The 17,474-nt window shown below is 50.5% G+C and overlaps 1 protein-coding gene across 5 annotated transcripts; it reads left to right on the top strand.

Moving 5' to 3' along the window:
• Nucleotides 1-15,147, top strand: SV2A (synaptic vesicle glycoprotein 2A). Of its 5 annotated transcripts, none has more exons than XM_004285128.3 (13): nucleotides 1-1,168; nucleotides 4,819-5,788; nucleotides 7,094-7,274; nucleotides 8,086-8,237; nucleotides 8,350-8,483; nucleotides 9,149-9,238; nucleotides 9,478-9,588; nucleotides 9,777-9,865; nucleotides 10,545-10,709; nucleotides 10,920-11,053; nucleotides 11,916-12,122; nucleotides 12,714-12,873; nucleotides 13,293-15,147. In XM_004285128.3, the coding sequence occupies exons 2-13, from the start codon at nucleotides 5,167-5,169 to the stop codon at nucleotides 13,474-13,476; spliced, it is 2,229 nt and encodes a 742-aa protein (XP_004285176.1). In that variant the 5' UTR covers nucleotides 1-1,168; nucleotides 4,819-5,166; the 3' UTR covers nucleotides 13,477-15,147. The 5 variants fall into 5 exon arrangements, with proteins under 5 accessions (XP_004285176.1, XP_033271541.1, XP_049554560.1 ...); XM_033415650.2 differs by lacking the exon at nucleotides 1-1,168 and adding an exon at nucleotides 3,535-3,670; XM_049698600.1 differs by lacking the exons at nucleotides 1-1,168; nucleotides 7,094-7,274 and having other exon boundaries at nucleotides 5,650-5,788.
• Nucleotides 15,148-17,474: the final 2,327 nt, after the last annotated feature.

The following is a 17,474-nucleotide window of genomic DNA, read 5'->3' on the forward strand; positions in this document are numbered from 1 at the left end:
TTTTCCAGATGAGAAAACTGAGGTTCAGAGAGGCAGAGAACTGGACCAAGAGCCCATAGCTTATTGGAAGTGAGAACCCAAGTCAGAGCCCCTGGTCAGTGTTCTGTGTAGATAACCCAAGACCTTACCTAGAATAGGTAGACACATTCAGTATGAACATCCCCAAAGCACCCTGCTCCCGCACTCTGGAGCAAAGATTTCACCAAGTGGTATGACTTGGATCTCTAAGCCCAGGTTACTGGTACAGGGGCAAAGGAAAGATAAAGGAAAGAATTGAAACCAATTCACTCCTTCTTGCCCTGGAAGCAGAAGTGTGAAGTGTGTGTGTGTAGTAAGAAAGTGGGGAAGAGTACTGAGGGAGTTCTTTTTTGAGTCATTGGAGCAAATAAATGGAAAGGGAGATGCCCACTTGGTCAGGCCTGTTAAACCGCTTCAGCTTCTCCAAACTCTGCTGTCGCCAGCAGAATGGAGGACAGGGAGGTCTGCATTGGAAATAAATAATCTGGACTTTCTGGAAGGAGATGGCAGGGATCCAGGAGTTTCTGCCTCTGGCAGTTTGGGATAGAAACCTCACCTTGTTATTCCTGCTTCATCTAAAACAGCCACGTAAACTTTAAGTGTGAGCACTCCGGATTTAGGAGAGGGTTGTGCAAAGGAGTTTGGCTTGGAACCGTGAGGAAGGGGAAGGGAGGCGATCTGAAGGAAGAGAGAGCCCCTGAAATTCGTCGGTCCTGCCATTCTGGGATTGGGCCGCTGAAGAAGGGGCTTCCTCGTTCACCATCTCCTTTTTTGTCTTCCCACTTGCCTCCCTGATACCAGTTTTACTTTCCTTAGATCCTTTAGTCTTTAACTAGAAGGGGCTGTGTGTCATCTCCAGCTGTCCCTGTGACAGCCCCGCTAGCCCCGTCAACACTTCTCCGCGGAGCCCCGAGTCCCTCCCCATCCTCTTTTCTTCTTCCACCGCCCCCCCCCCCCAACAATGGTCTCTCCCGATGCTCAGTGGCACTGGGGGGTGGAGGGGGAGGGCGGAGGCGGGGCCGGAGCCTGCTGGGGGGCAGGTCTGCGCTGCCGCTTCCCCTGGTACCCGGAGCAGTCGCCGCTGCCGCCAGCCCCACGGCCGGGACCCCCGCCCTCACCCGGACTCCCTTATCCGGGGGACCCAGCCCAGGTAAGACCCCTCTCTCAGTCTCTCGGCTCCACCCCGCCCCGGGCAGAAGCATCTTCGCCTTGCCTTGCAGCCATTTTATCCTCCGATGCTTTGCTTGTGGGAAGGGTGACCGTCCCTCTTTAAGGCTGAGGGAATTGGTGGTGGTTTGAATGGACGTTTATTGTGGTTGCTGTGCTGATCAGAGAAGGAGAGAAAAAAAACATTGTCTGTATGTGTGTGTGTGTGTATATATATATATATATCTCATATATTTACGTATATATAGGGAGGAGGGGTGTTTTTCTCTACCTTAACCAAGTCTCTACTACCCTCCTCAGATATTAACGGGATGGGGGTTGTAAGGTGGAACAGGGTTCCTTCAAACTCCAATTCCCAACTCATCTTCCCCCGCCTCCTTGCCTCCCCCCATGAGTGATAAATGACCTTGGCTGGGGCCAGAGAATGGATGCTACCTCAGTCTGTGCGCCTGGACTCGGGTTGCGCGGGCGGGGGGGGGGGGGTTGGAGGAAGGGCAGGAGAAGGAGGGAGGGAAGGGAATGATGAACGGAAGCGCTGGGTAGGTAGAGGTGGTAGATGAATAGGCTGAGGGGCACGGATGGCGGGGGATGGAGGCAGTTGCTCCGGGGTGAAGGGGAAGGGGTGTTGAGTAGGCACTCGTCCAGCAGCAGAATCAAGGGTGAGGGGAGGCGCTCAGAGAATCGGTTCAGTCAGTTCTAGGGGCTCGTCTCTTACACCAGAGCGGAGTGGGATGGGGACGGTCACCGCAGATGATGGCAGGTGCAGTCTCTGCGCGTGTGCGCGTGGAGTTCTCCCCCTGCGCCCCTGCCTTTCTGTATTCCGTCTTGGGCATTCTCAGCTGACACCTTGATCTTCTTCCCTCAGATACTCCATCTTCCTAACCCTAGGGTAGCATGTAGGGAGGGGAGGTGCAGCCTTGGCTGTCCTGGGGTGGGGACCGAGGCTCAGTCACCCAGCTGTAATGGGGAGGGGTGCTCCAGAGCCTCCCCCTCCATGGATGTTTTGATAAATGACTGCTTCTTGATGACCTTGTCACCTGGGCTAGGGTGGGTTGGGAAATCCAGGTGGCTTCCAAATTCAGGGGTTTTGATGGGGGGGAGGGGGCTTCTGGACCCTCCTCCACTTATCCAGGGCTGATTCAGTTATCCTGAAAGGAAGCTTTTGCTCAGAGTCTCCCCGCCCCTCCATCCTCTGCAGAAAATCTCCTGGGCACATTTTCCGGTCAGGTGAAGTCAGCCAACCTTAAAGGGCCCTGTAACCCTGAATCTTGTCTCCTTTAACCCCCACCTCTCCGAGTCCTGTCTCCTCTCCCACAGGCTTAGCCACCCTGTGCTGCTTTGGGGGCTAAAAATAACACCACTTCCTCACCAGCTCAAAGAATTTGTCTTCCTTCTGTCCATCCTGACCTCCTGGGCTTGTTGGCCCTGGGGGAGCTGGCTGTTGAGCCATCATATCCTGCTGAGGCTCTGGGGGCCTTCTCTACCCTTCCCGTACCTCTCAGGGGTGGATAGTGTTAACAAACAAGGGGCATGGCTCCTGGTGGGTCCATCTGCCTCCTTCAGGGTTTGGAGGGAGATTCTATTTGGGAAAGAAAGGAGAGGCAAGCAAATTGCATGCACGAAGGGGATTCCACTGTTCCCTTTCTTTCATGGGGGATGGTTTGGGTTGAACTGCAAAGAAAAGAAGGTGATGTAGGGGTCACTGGTTCTGGTCATCGTGGTCCAGTGCCCACATCTGACCTGAGGGGTAGGACTCTGCTTGCCAGTGCTTCTTTCTGAACTACATAGCATTACTTACCCTCTTTGCCAGGGCCACCGTGTGTGTGTGTGTGTGTGTGTGTGTGTGTGTGTGTGTGTGTGTGTGTGTGTGTGTGTGTGTGATATTTAATGAGGGCCCTGGATGGGTGGGAGCAGAAGGAGGCAGGATGTTTTTAGGGGAATGATCTCTGATCAGAATCTAGTCCTGCTTCCTCTGCTTCTATGAAGGAAGAGGGGGTTCTCCTATGCCTGCCTCTGGAGGGTGACTTTTATGGTGGGGAGGTCCAAGGCCCCCTTCCTTCTACATCAGCCTCCTACGCAATGCGGTATTTATGGACTCCCTTTTCCTTGACTCCTGGAGGAGGAGCAGAAAGGATTAAGGGGGATTAGGAAGGGAGGCCATGGGGGAATGAGGTGCAACTATAGACCTTAGACCCCCATGTTGGAAATGTATGTGTTTGATCAGTCATTTCCACTCCCACCCCCACTAGTGAAATGGGGGCCTATTTATGACATCCTGAAGGAAGGTGGCAATAGCCAGTCATCACCTCTTTCTTAGATTTTGATCTGCCTTTTTTTCCATGACCTTAGGTTCCGGATCTCCCTTTTTGTGAGTCTTCCATTGTTTGTCTGGAGGGAGACAGTGTGGGTCCAGCTGCTGGAATTCGTTTGCACACAGACAGAGGGGTCTTGGGACTCTGTTTTGGGAGGATACAGTAGCATCCAAGTATGACTCCCCTGCTTTGCCCTTGCTGCTTGCCGCTTCTTTCACATTCTTCAATCTAATAGGAAGGAAGGAAACTAACAGAATGTCTGTTGTGAGATTAAATTCTCACATCAACTTGGAGAAATAGAGATTGTTATCCCCAATTTAAATATAAGGACTCTGAGGCTTAGAGATGTTAAGTGACCTTCTCAAGATCAGTTAGTAAATGGCAGAGCTGGGATTTCAACTTACGTCGTGTAACTGTCATGTGCTTTGCACTGAACCAGCTTTCTCCTTGCCAGTATCCCTTTCTGTTGCTCACCCTTAGGAGCACCCACAGGGCTTTTGTTCTGGCATCTTATGAAGGAGTAGAGGGCATCTCCGTACATTATTATCACTGTGAAGCGTAATAACTAATATTTATTCATCAATTTTTACGTGCCAGGTATTATGGTAAAGAGCTTACACACATTATGTCATTTAATCCTTACTTTTCCCTGCTTAAATAAGAGGTAACTAAGGTTTGGAGGCTCAGAGACATGCCCATGGTCACTTAGCTAGTAAGTGCTGAAGCAGGAAGTCAAACCCAAGTGTGTCTGACTCTGGAAGCTGAGCTTTCACCCACTGAGCTATGTTGGGAGAAGACCCCTCCCTGTGAGGCCTGTAAACATGAAACCCGAGGGAAGGACTGTGGAAGCCCCACCTTCAGATGCCATCCGTGGGCTGAAGGCAACAGGTTGGAGGACTCAGTGCTCCTTCTCTACCTTCTCCCCAAGCTCCACCCCCAGTAAGAAACCCAGACCAGACTGGAGTAGGGAGTTCTGGTTTCTCTATTTCCTCTGGTGTTCTTGGCAGGTTGGTGGTAAAGCAAAAGGTCTGATCTTGATGGGGGGCAGGGGGTCGTGAGAAGGGCTCTGGGTCGATGACTGTAACTTTGGAGCAAATCCCATGGGTCTAGTCTCCAAGGTCAAAGTAAGGGGGCTTATACTGAATGGCCCGTAGTAGGCCCAGGTAGTCATCCCTTTTTACCGAGTGGGACTTGAGGCAAGGAGACCATCTCTGTAACACATGGCCCAGGTGGGGCTCTGTGTCAGCAGGAGCTCTTTGTTGGCCTTCTTCAGTGTCTTACACCTCACAACCTCCTTTTTCTCCCTCTTATTTTTTTCTAGATCTCCAGAAGCTCCTGGAAGAGAAGTAGCAGCCTTTTCTGAGTTATCCTGGCTCCCCAGCTTAGCCTCCGCAACCTGGCTCCCCCTCCCCTTCCTGTTCCCCCTCTCCCCTTCTCCCTTCCCAATGCACCCAACTGAAGTGGGTGTGGGCCAAAGCTCCTCTCCCTCCTTTCCCCTCCTAAACACACACTGGCCAAGCCCTATATTCTCCTATTCTGTGCCCAAAGATACTCGAACACACTTCATCTAAGTAACAGGGGGACGGGGTCTTTCTGACTCCACAAGTCCTTGAGCAAAATCTGAATAAGGAGTGTAGGAAATCTGGTGAAGTATTCCCAAAGCCCCATCATGGAAGAGGGTTTCAGAGACCGGGCAGCTTTCATCCGTGGGGCCAAAGACATTGCCAAGGAAGTCAAGAAGCACGCAGCCAAGAAGGTGGTGAAGGGCTTGGACAGAGTCCAGGATGAATATTCCCGGAGATCCTACTCCCGCTTTGAGGAGGAGGACGATGATGATGACTTCCCTGCCACTGCTGACGGCTATTACCGCGGGGAAGGGGCCCAGGATGAGGAGGAAGGTGGCGCATCTAGTGATGCCACTGAGGGCCATGATGAGGATGATGAGATCTATGAGGGGGAATATCAGGGCATCCCCCGTGCAGAGTCTGGGGGCAAAGGCGAGCGGATGGCAGATGGGGCACCCCTGGCTGGAGTGAGGGGGGGCTTGGGTGACGGAGAGGGCCCCCCTGGGGGCCGGGGAGAGGCACAGCGGCGGAAAGAACGGGAAGAACTAGCCCAGCAGTATGAAGCCATCCTACGGGAGTGTGGCCATGGCCGCTTCCAGTGGACACTGTATTTCGTGCTTGGTCTGGCGCTGATGGCTGATGGTGTCGAGGTCTTTGTGGTGGGCTTCGTGCTGCCCAGTGCTGAGAAAGACATGTGCCTGTCTGACTCCAACAAAGGCATGCTGGGTAAGATTCTCAACGAGCACTCTAGCCCCGTCCTGCCCCAAACTCTGGAAACACTCCTGTTCCTGAGAACTGCTCCTGTCCTCACCACTGGGCTCCCAAGGACCCTGCTCCCAAGATGTCCCCAGAGGGTTCAGGGTTCCTCTGCAAACTCTCCACCCCCACCCCCTCCTCTGGGGGTTGGGTCATGGTGAGGTTGCTTATGCAAGAGAGGCCTGAGGGAGGGCAGCTGGGCTGGGGCTTGGGCCAGTGGTTGGGTGGTGGTCTGCTTAGTTCTGCAGGAGGTGGCCATGGTGGGATGGGCCCCCATTTAATGTTTCTTCAGAGCCTTCCCTCTTGTTATCCTGATCCATTCCCCTTTTGGGGGGAACAAGAAGTCAGTATCCAAATTCCTTGGTTTACATGAGGAGAGTCAGTTTGGGGTGGTCGGGGGAGGGGAAGAATCCTCGGCCTTCAGCCAGAGAAGCTGGTCACACTTGCTCTTGGTTAGCCTTGGGAGTGTTCAGGGGTCAGCGATTGGTCTTTAATGGCCCTTCCTGATGGGGACCCAGAGGGAGGAAATCCCCTAGATTCACTCAGAAGGGATCAGGTCTTGCTCTGTTGCCAAGTTGCCATGAGATCTTGGGCAGTTCCCTTCTCCCTGGGGCTTGGCTTGGACCTGGGTAAAATGTAGAGTTTGGAGTAGATGACTTTTAAGATCAATTCCAACTCTGATTTTATGAAGGAAGTAAGAAACAGGAGAGTTTTAGGACCAGAAGTATTGGAGCTGGAAAGAGTAAAGGATGGATTTTGTGCATGGGATTTCCTGGGAAGATTGAAGCAATGGAGCTTCTTTCCCAGGAAACATAAGAGACACCTCCTGCTGCTTTGAGGGCATCACGGCAGAGAGAATAGAGGGGACCCTGGGAGGGTCTGAGAATCTAGGCAGATCCATTCCTCATTCCAGGCAAGCCAGAGATGGGGGTGTCATGTATGTGTGTGCGTGTACATGTGTGTGCGTGACAGCAAGAGAGTGAGAAGTAAGAGCAAGCAAGAAGGAATGAAGGAAAGAAAGAGGAGAATTCTAGGGATCTCCCATACCTGCATCCCTGCCTTTGAACCCCTGGCCTGCAGAGATGGCCTTCCATTTTTGCTCACATAATTCATCTTCTCTCACTTGCTCTCATCTCTGGGTAGACTTAGCTTCTAGAGGTCCTTCAGATCCTCCATCCATGCTCCTGCAGTTTCAGCTCATTTAAATATTTGGCAAGTGGAAGAATTGAAATGTGTCTGCTCATACCCCTTCTGCCCCTGTTTTCCTCCTTCCAGGCCTCATTGTCTACCTGGGCATGATGGTGGGAGCCTTCCTCTGGGGAGGGCTGGCTGATCGGCTGGGTCGAAGACAATGTCTGCTCATATCGCTCTCAGTCAACAGCGTCTTCGCCTTTTTCTCATCTTTCGTCCAGGGTTATGGCACTTTCCTTTTCTGCCGCCTCCTTTCTGGCGTCGGGTGAGTGTCCACTTCCTAAGCCCCTGGAGAGCAGGGTCACTGTTATATCTCTAGGGCCCAGCACAGTGCCAGGCACACCAGATGCACCTCAAATATGTGTGAGTTGAATGAATGAATTCCTTTCTCTTCCCACCATCTTCAGGCCAGCTTCTCCCTGTCCAGGACCTGTCTACTGCCTGTCCAGAATGCCATTCCATGTGTGGTTCACTCCTGAGTCTTCCACCCTATGCTTTAGTTCCATTCTGAGCCTGGCTCCATGAAGAGGCCTAGTGGGTCTCAGCTTCACCCCTGGGTACCTGTGGACCCTTGAGTTATCCCCTTCCCAGAGTCTAAATATTTCCTACATTCAGTAACAGACCTTGTCAATACCCCCACCTGCCAGAACTCTGAAGTCCTGACCCACCCAACTCCTACACTTCCTCAGCCACCTGCATGTACTCTCTGCATTGTCTCCAAGCTCTCTTCTGGCCTGCTCCCATATATGTGCCCTCAGTTGCCTCTTTGCTCTTTTTCCTTTGGAGATTTCCCTTCTTTTCTGTAATTATATTCCCTCCCTTCCAACTCTGTAGTCATCTTCAACATTCAATGTTTGTTCCTTCCCATTCCCCGAGACCGGCCTGCCTGTTTTCCAGATTCCCAAGGATGAGTGCTTGATGGCTGGTGGTGAGGGAGCTTATAGGGCACGTGTGAGAAAGAGTCTCTTTAAAAGGTCCGGAAGATGAAAGGGACTTGGGGATCCAGAGCAGTGGGGCAGGGAGGGGATCAAGAATATGGCCATTTTCCAATGCTGAATTCTTGCAATGCCCTCCAGGATTGGAGGGTCCATCCCCATCGTCTTCTCCTATTTTTCGGAGTTTCTGGCCCAGGAGAAACGTGGGGAGCATTTGAGCTGGCTCTGCATGTTTTGGATGATTGGTGGAGTGTACGCCGCTGCTATGGCTTGGGCCATCATCCCCCACTACGGTGAGCAGCCCCCAGAAGATGCACCCCAGACTCCCTCCTCTCCTGTGCTCCCTCTGGTAGGACCTTCCAGCCTCTGGCCTCTCTGCTGATGCTGTGACTCTGTCCCTGCCAGGGTGGAGCTTTCAGATGGGGTCCGCTTACCAGTTCCACAGCTGGAGGGTCTTTGTCCTCGTCTGCGCCTTTCCTTCTGTGTTTGCCATTGGGGCTCTGACCACACAGCCAGAGAGCCCCCGTTTCTTCCTGGAGGTGAATGCGGCGGGGGCTGGCCTGGGGGAAGGGCAGCAGGGGCTCCTGTATTCAAACACCCACTGTGGGTTTGGTTTGGTCCTATGTGGCTGCTTTCCTTCCTCACAGGGTCCAAGGTCTGGGGGACTTTATCTTGCTTCCTTTGTCTTAGAATGTGTTTCCAGAGGAGTTCTGTGGGTGGAGAAACCATGGGACCTGCTCAACCATGGGTGGCTTAAGGTTTTGCAGGCAGAGGTCCTGGCCCTGGCCCTGACTTTACAGTTCAAAAGAGGATCTACTGCCTACTCCTTCCCCCTCCAACTTTATCTTGATCCAGCAGGATTAGGATGCTGCCCCTTCTCTGACTACATGCTTGCCCACCATCATCATTTCCCTTGTTTTCAGTTTTCTCTTTCCATTGGACCAGGGGATTCCCTAAGACCTGGGTTAGGACCCTGGATTCCCCCACTCTTACCCAAGTCTGATGATATCTTGCTGTACTCCCGCTTGGGCTCTTTCAGAGTGGATGATGGATGTGCCCATAGGTCCCATAGGGGCACATAGGGGTTGGGGGTAGGAGCCTTTTTGTGTCCTGTGATTCCATAAGCCAGGTTGAGGGAGGGGGTCTATAACCCTGGGTCAGGGAGGGGCTAACCTGGATGTGGGGATTGTGTCTGTGGCTCTAGAACGGGAAACATGATGAGGCCTGGATGGTACTGAAGCAGGTCCATGACACCAACATGCGAGCCAAGGGGCATCCTGAGCGAGTCTTCTCAGTAAGCCACAGTCCTCCCCCTCAGTCCTCCAAGCCCCCACCTGGCCCCTCTTTGGATACCTCCCGCAGTCCCCACCCACCTTCCTAGGCAGCTCTGGCCACACTCTCCCTCAGCGAGATCCCTCAGGGTATCATGTCCACCTCCTGCCTCCCATTTTGCTACTGCGGGAGAAACTGAGGTACCTGGAAGGGGTGGAAAGTACAGACTGTGTGACTGCTCGCTCCTTCTCTTGACCCTAGGTAACCCACATTAAGACAATTCATCAGGAGGATGAGTTGATTGAGATTCAGTCAGACACAGGGACCTGGTACCAGCGCTGGGGGGTCCGGGCCTTGAGCCTGGGAGGGCAGGTAATGGGGTATGGGATGGTGGAGAGAAAGAAGGGAGTGGGAGAGATGGAGAGGAAGGCAGAGCTTGAGCCTGGGTGTGGGGGTGATGCGTGAACTGAAGGGAGGTGGTAGGGCAGAAGAATGGGGATCTTTAGGTGCTAAAACTACTGGCTGGCAGCCACTGTCTGGCTTTGTCCTGTTCCACCTAGGTTTGGGGGAATTTCCTCTCCTGTTTTGGTCCAGAATATCGCCGCATCACTCTGATGATGATGGGTGTGTGGTTCACCATGTCGTTCAGGTGAGGAGGTGGGTGGGACGGGTGGTATGTGGGGGATGTGATGGTTTGTGGGTTGGGAGGGAGGTGGAGAAAATGGAAGTGAAGGGGATGAATAATGAGGAAGGTGCTTTTCAGAGCCCCTCTTATCCTCCACCCTATACTTCACTCATTAATCCAACAAACTTATATTACAGGCTGAACAGTATTAATTTCTGTTCTGTGCCAGGTACTCTGATGCGATGGAATAGATGTGGTCCCAGTCCTCATGGAGTTTACATTTTGGTCCAGGAGCTAGAGAAAACTAGCTGTAAAGCAGTGTGATGGGTGCCACGGTGGGGGAAGTGCTTCTGGAACACATGAGCAGGCTTTCCAGCCCAGATCTGGGGTGGGCTGGGGAGGGGATCTAAGTCCTAAAGGATGAATAGGAGTTAGATAGGCTGAGGGTGGGATGGGGAGACTGTTTTAAACAGAAGGAAGAGCAAATGCCTGGGAGGTAAGAAATAATATGGTGGGAGGGTTAGAAGAACCTGAAGTCCCCCAGAACCACAGCAATTGGTGAAAGATGAGATGAGGTAGGAGATGAGGCTGGGGAGGTGAGCAAGGTCCTAACATGAGCTGACTCCTCTATTTCGCCCTCCTTCTGGACTGCGTGGCCCTGATGCTGGAGCCCTGTCTGATTCCATTGCCCTTGACTCTTCAGCTACTATGGCCTGACTGTCTGGTTTCCCGACATGATCCGCCATCTCCAAGCAGTGGACTATGCAGCTCGCACCAAAGTGTTCCCTGGGGAACGTGTAGAGCATGTGACTTTTAACTTCACCCTGGAGAATCAGATCCACCGAGGGGGACAGTACTTCAATGACAAGTATGTGGGGACCTCTGCACTTCACTCCTTCCACCCCTTCTACCCTTTGCCTCCTTTGTGAGTCTGGGGATTTGGAGACAAGGTGTTTGGGGGCAAGGAGCCGTGGTTCTCCTCAGCGCTGCAGCTTCCTGTTACTTCACTAAGGAACTGAGTCTTGGAGGAGGGTTTAAGGATGAGGGGAAAGTGGCTCTCATCATCCTGGCCTTACAGGTTTATTGGGCTGCGTCTGAAGTCAGTGTCCTTTGAGGACTCCCTATTTGAGGAGTGTTATTTTGAGGATGTCACATCCAGCAACACTTTCTTCCGCAACTGCACGTTCATCAACACCGTGTTCTATAACACTGGTAAGGTGGGGTGGCTAGTGGCTGACAGACTAAAGGGTTGGGTGGATCTTGCGCCAGGGAAAAGGAGCCTTCTTCATTTCCTAACTCACTGTTCTCAAGCTGAGCTCTCTGGAGCCTTGGAGGTGGTATGGGGGCCTATTAGCTACTACCAATAATTACAAAAATCTAATGGAAATTGAACATTTTTCTGTGATAAATAGAACATCTGACAAAAACAGCAGGTTTCTTTGCCTTTGGCTAGAATTGAAACAGCTCAGTGTGGTGATATTAATGCATTTTTGAAGAGGGCAAAAATCATTCAAAACAGTGTCCTTGGGAAACAGAAAAACAATAAAAGGGATATTTGGTGGAGAAAAGGGAGTCAGTGCCTTAATCCATTTCTTTAATAGTGATTCTCAAACTGTATGCACATGAAAGGCTGGTTTTGTGAGCTAGACTGAGGTTTCCCACCTCTAAATGGAGTACTGGGTGAGTTTTTCCACCTTGCAGGAAAAAATAATAGATAGGATTTTTAATGATTTTTAATATTTTGCTCATTAATTTATCCTAAATTCATGGCACTGCTACTGCTTGTAGTCAGCTAGAGCAGACAAAAAGAATGAATGGGAAAGAAGCAGACACTGTTAATGAGAAAACTGGGAAACAGCCAGCCACACTGTTTCATTTGGTAGACTATGGTCATTTTGTGCTGTAAAGAGTTCTAGTTCATATGGTGATGTTATCTGATGCTTTGCCATGAGTGTCCTGAATGATTCTGAGAGCCATCCCAGCTAAACCCCTCAAAGGCAGAGCCCTGGGCATAAGCAGTAGCAGCCTCCCTCTCACATCTGCCCTGTCCGCCTGTCTTGGCCTTTGCCCCCAGACTTGTTTGAGTACAAGTTTGTGAACAGCCGTCTGGTGAACAGCACATTCCTGCACAACAAGGAGGGCTGCCCACTGGACGTGACAGGGACAGGTGAAGGCGCCTACATGGTGTATTTCGTCAGCTTCTTGGGGACGCTGGCTGTGCTTCCTGGGAACATTGTGTCTGCCCTGCTCATGGACAAGATTGGCAGGCTCCGGATGCTTGGTAAGGCGGGGAGGCTGGCTGGTGGTGTGTCGGAACTGTTTAGGGGGCTGGGGGAAGGGGAAGGCTGTCACTGGGCTTCTCAGCTTAGTCTGTGGAAAGCTTAGCCAGAAGCTAAGATAGAAGGTTCTGTCTCTCACGTCTTCTGCTTGGGGGTGGCTGCAGGACAGGGAGGGGTCTGGTGGGAAGCTCTTCTGGGGGTAGGAGGTAGGCAGAATAGCAAGTTCAGGGCACAGGCTTTGAGGTCATCTGTTTTGAATCTCAGCTCCACCTTGGGCAAGTCACTTAACCTCTATGAGCCCAGCTGTCTCATCTGCAACATGGCGGTGATGATAGTACCTGTCTCATGAGGTTGCCTTATTAGCAATGCGTGTAAACCATCAAGTTGCTTGGCCCATAGCCTGCACTGAAGAAATGGTTGGTACTGAATTGTTAATAAGGCAATTTTAAGGGAGGTTGGGGATGAGTGGAAAGCCTTTCTTTTGGGTACCTTGGCAAAAAGAGAGCCTCATCCTGGGCTGCGCTCAACGCTGGTCGACAGGACAGTGTGGGCTGTGGCCAGGCTCATGCTGCTTTCTCCTTCCCCGGCTCTAGCTGGCTCCAGCGTGATGTCCTGTGTCTCCTGCTTCTTCCTGTCTTTTGGGAACAGCGAGTCAGCCATGATTGCTCTGCTCTGCCTTTTTGGGGGGGTCAGCATTGCATCCTGGAACGCGCTGGACGTGTTGACTGTTGAACTCTACCCCTCGGACAAGAGGTAGTTGGAGTGTGGTAGGGGCAGGGCAGCAGGTTTAGTGCTCACAGAACAGGACAGAAAAGGGGTGAGGAAGGGGGCTGATTGGGAAAGGCATCTTTAGGGGTAAAAGGGTACATATTCCCCTTGAGTTTCTCCTCTACAAGTTGGTAGCTTTTATATTCACTCCTTGAAGTCTTAACTTAATTTTTTGGTGTCCTTTCCCCCTTGCCTCCCAATTTATCTGTATTCCCTGATGTGCATCCCTCACCTCTCTAATCTCTCCATCTTTCCTCTTCCTCTTGGACACTGCCTGCCGTCTCTCCTTCACTTTCCCACCTACCCACCCTTCCCCCACAAACCCTCCCATGCCTCTTCCCTTTGTCTCCCTCCTGGGCCGGGCCCCTGCATCCTGCGTGCTGCGCTGGGGGACTCCTGAGCAGGACCACAGCCTTCGGCTTCCTGAATGCTCTGTGTAAGCTGGCAGCTGTGCTGGGGATCAGCATCTTCACATCCTTTGTGGGAATCACCAAGGCCGCCCCCATCCTCTTTGCCTCAGCTGCTCTTGCCCTTGGTAGTTCTCTGGCCCTGAAGCTGCCCGAGACGCGGGGGCAGGTGCTGCAGTGAGAGTCTCTGGGGCTTCGGGGGTGGCAGGCACACTGTGAGACCAACAATTCCTTCTTCCCCTTCCCTGCCCTGCCATCCTGGCCACAAAGAGCCCTCATTCCCCGCTCCTGTTTGGTGTCTTAGCCGTGTGTTCGTGTGTATGTGTGTGCACGTGCGTGACCCCGTGGGCAGGGACTACAGGGAAGGCTCCTCCATCCCAGGTTTGGGGTGCAGCCCTGTCCCCCACCTCCTCCCACCCGTGACTTTGCCCAAGAGAAGGCTTGGCCCCACACTTCTCCCCAGTGTTGGAGAGAGGCCCTTGCTCTTCCTGGCGCCTGGGACTCTAGAACAGGCTTCCTGCCTTCCCCCTCATTCCCTCTGCCTGGACCCTGGTGAAAGCACAGGCGTGTGGCTATGCCGGCGGCAGGGGCCTAGTGTAGACCACGGACCAAAAGAACTTAGAGTCGTAAGCGCGTAAAGTGCCCTCTCACGCCTCCTGTTGGATGCTGGGGGAGTAGCAATAAACCTCAGCCCCCTAGCCTCCATTTCCTTCTCAATTTGGGCTACAAGTAAGAAGCCTGAATTTTATGAAATTAGCTTTCTGATTCTTATTTATTTATATATTAAGTTCTGAGGCAGCTCAGCAGGACTGTGTGTGTGAGTGCTTGTGTACATTTATGTGTGTGTGTGTGCGTGCTGTGAGGTGGGGGTGTCGTTATGCTGTCCTCAGATACAAGCCAAGGGTAACTTCAGTGGACACACACACAACCCTGCCTCCCCCAGTACCTCCCCTAATCTTGTTTCTGTGCCGGGCCTGGGTGGGAGGAGCCCTAGGCCAGGCTGGGATAAGAATCCCACAGTCTAGGGAGAGCTGAGGGCACCTGACAAGGTCCATCTCCTCCCCTCCTCTCAAGAAGCACAGGCCTCCTCTGGAATGAGAGGCTCTACCCACTATAGCACAGACAGGCACAGCACAGAAGCCCTCCCACCTCCAACCTGTCCCCTCACAGGCAGGGGAGCAGTGGAGGGAAAGAAACCAGTCATATGGTCCAACCAGCAGATCAAAAGCACAAGGAGCTGGGGCGGGGCAGGAACTGGGGCCTTCCCAGCAACTCCTGTAAAGTGGGAAGAGGTTAGGCAGTAAGCCAGGGACTCCTAATGCAGGGACCAGAAGCCTCAGTCTCCTCATCTCACCCTTTCCACAGGACAGCCCCTGTAGGCTAAGCTGCCCCTGCCCCACCCTACTCTGTGTGGCTGCTTTCTTTGGTGCCCCCTTTCCCCCACCGTAGCTGTGATGTGTCGTAGTTTTTAGCTGTTTGTAAATGTTAAAAAAAAGTTAAAAGGAAAAAAGTGAAAACAACAATAAAAAAAGAAAATCCAAATTCACCCTCCTCATGCCACGTCTGGTGCCCCCCCACCCTATGGTCACTCCCATTTTGTAACAATGAACCAGGTGGTGACTGTTTAACTCTTTCATGTCTGTGCTCAAAGGACTGCCTTCTCCAGTGCCCAGTGTACGAGTGTGTGCCCTCTTCCCTCACCCTTCACTTGCTGGACGCAGCCCTCTCCCCTGCAACCCCCTGGAGGGACCCATCCATCTCCCTTACTTTCCTGGGGAACCCTAAACCCAACTCTGTTGATGTAAAAAATGAAAATATTGATGAAAAATAAAAAGGAAACAAATCCTTAAAATCTATGTCTGCTTCTTTGCCTCCACCTACGTCCAACTCTGAGACAGTCCTGGGAGGGGAAGACGTGAGATGGAAAAACAACTCCTCTCTCTCTAAACTGAAGGCCAGAGTAACATGATGCATCACATTTACTTCCTGAGTTGGCCTCTCTATCCTAACCTTTCCACTTCTACAGATGGAGCACCCCCTCAGTCTCCTAGTTTTGAAAACTTGGGGTAATGTCCTACAACTCAATAGCAAAAAAACTAATAACCTAATTAAAAAATGGGCTAAGGACTCGAATAGCCATTTTCCCAAATAAGACATAAAATGACCAATAGGTATATATAAAAAAATGCTCAATGTCACTAATCATCAGGGAAGTGCAAATCAAAACCATAATGAGCTACCACCTCATACCTCTCAGGATAGCTATTATATAAAGTGTTGGCAAAGATGTGGAGAAACTGGAACCCCTGTACATTGTTGGTGGGAATTCAAAATGATACAGCCACTCTGGAAAATATGGAAGTTCCTCAAAAAATTAAAAATAGAACTACCATATGATCCAGCGATCTCACTTCTGGGTATTTATCCAAAAGAACTGAAATCAGGATCTTGGAGAGGTATTAGCACTCTCATGTTCATTGCAGAATATCACAATGGCTAAGGTGTGGAAACAACCTAAATGTCCATTGACAAATGAATGGATAAAGAAAATATAGTATGTACATAACAATGGAATACTTGCCAGCCTTAAAAAAGAAGGAAATTCTGCTATGATAAACCATGAGGACATTATGCTAAGTGAAATAAGCCAGTCACAGAAAGACAAATATGCATGATTCCACTTTATCTAAAATAGTCAAATAGAATCAGAGTGGTATGTTGGTTACTAGGGGCTGGGGGAGAAGGGAATGGGGAGTTGCCAATCAACAGGCATAAAACTTCAGTTAAGCAAGATGATTAAGCTCTAGAGATCTGCTGTATGACATTGTACCTATAGTCAGTGATAATGTATTGATTGTACACTTAAAAAAAATTGTTAAGAGGACAGATCTCAAGAGTTTTTGCCATAATAAAATAATATTTACAAAAACATTTAAAAAATCTAAGAACTCCAAAAATGAATACAAATAAACAAAAACTTGGAGTAATATTTCTTGAGAATAGAACCAACTTTCCTCCAAATCCTTGTGTGTTTTTTAAAAATGTAGATTCCAGATTCCATTCCTGACTTGTGGAATCAGAATCTTTTTTTGGAAGAGAGTTGACCTAGAATCCACATTTTAAACAAGCTCCCGTGGGAATTTTTATCTGTGAGGAAATCTGAAAAGTACTGCCTGAGGTTTACCATTGACGCTCCTCTCACTCTAGTCCATTTCTGTTCTAATCAAGCCGTTTTCTGACTTTTTAAAAATGGTCGCTCTGAAATCAACTCCTTCCTTTCCATTTCAACAGCTGACCTCTAGGTCAGGGTTCTGCCTGCACCATTGGTTAATCTCTGTGCCTCCTATTTCCTATGCCAACCCACTTACACATCACTGCCAGATCAATCTGCCCCAAAATGCTCTTTGGCATCCTTTCCTCAACACCCTTCAATGACTCCCTACTGCCCAACCAGATGCAGTCTAAACTCTTTAGCCAGAAACAGTTGATACCTGTTAACCAAGCTTTCTCTTTACTGTCTAAGTTCCATCTCCATATTGAGATCATCAGAAAGCTGCTTATCTAGACATTACCTGAGCTTCCCTCAGAATTATGACATTTGGAAGGCTCATAAGAAAAAGGGCTATGTAAAGTTTTCTCCCCCTTCTATACTTACTTCCCAGATTATAATCTTTTCACTGCTTTAGTGGTTTTTTTTTTTTAAAGTTTTTTTTTCTCACGAACAAATGTAAATCCTTTTGGAAATGGACAGGTTGATAGAAAGCCAAACATTCCCCAAGTCTGAAGTTCAAATGTGTCTGTAACTGCTGTCTTGTCCAATAACTCTCTGCCCAGTCCAGCTTCTACGCCTTTGCTTGGGTTCTTCCCCCTGCCTGCAACAACTTTCCTTTCCTTTCTGGTTTAATGAAGCCCTTCCTGACTATGCTAGGCCTCAAGTATCTTTCTTCTCCCAAGAACATCTGTAGCACTGGTTCAACAGGCCTTTAACAACACAGCAATTCACCTCATATGATAATTTCTCTTTTAATGCACAGGATTACTTGCAACTCATAAGGTCTGGTGGTTCCTTAAGTCACAATTTAACACGAAACAACTGGGCAGCTTTTCCTTAATAGTCCAGGGCAAGAGCAGTAGTGAGTGATTGTCTGCTTTCCTTAGGTTGACCTTGATGTGAAATGA

This window comes from Orcinus orca, chromosome 1, assembly GCF_937001465.1.
Source record: "Orcinus orca chromosome 1, mOrcOrc1.1, whole genome shotgun sequence".
Taxonomy (NCBI): Eukaryota; Metazoa; Chordata; class Mammalia; order Artiodactyla; family Delphinidae; genus Orcinus; species Orcinus orca.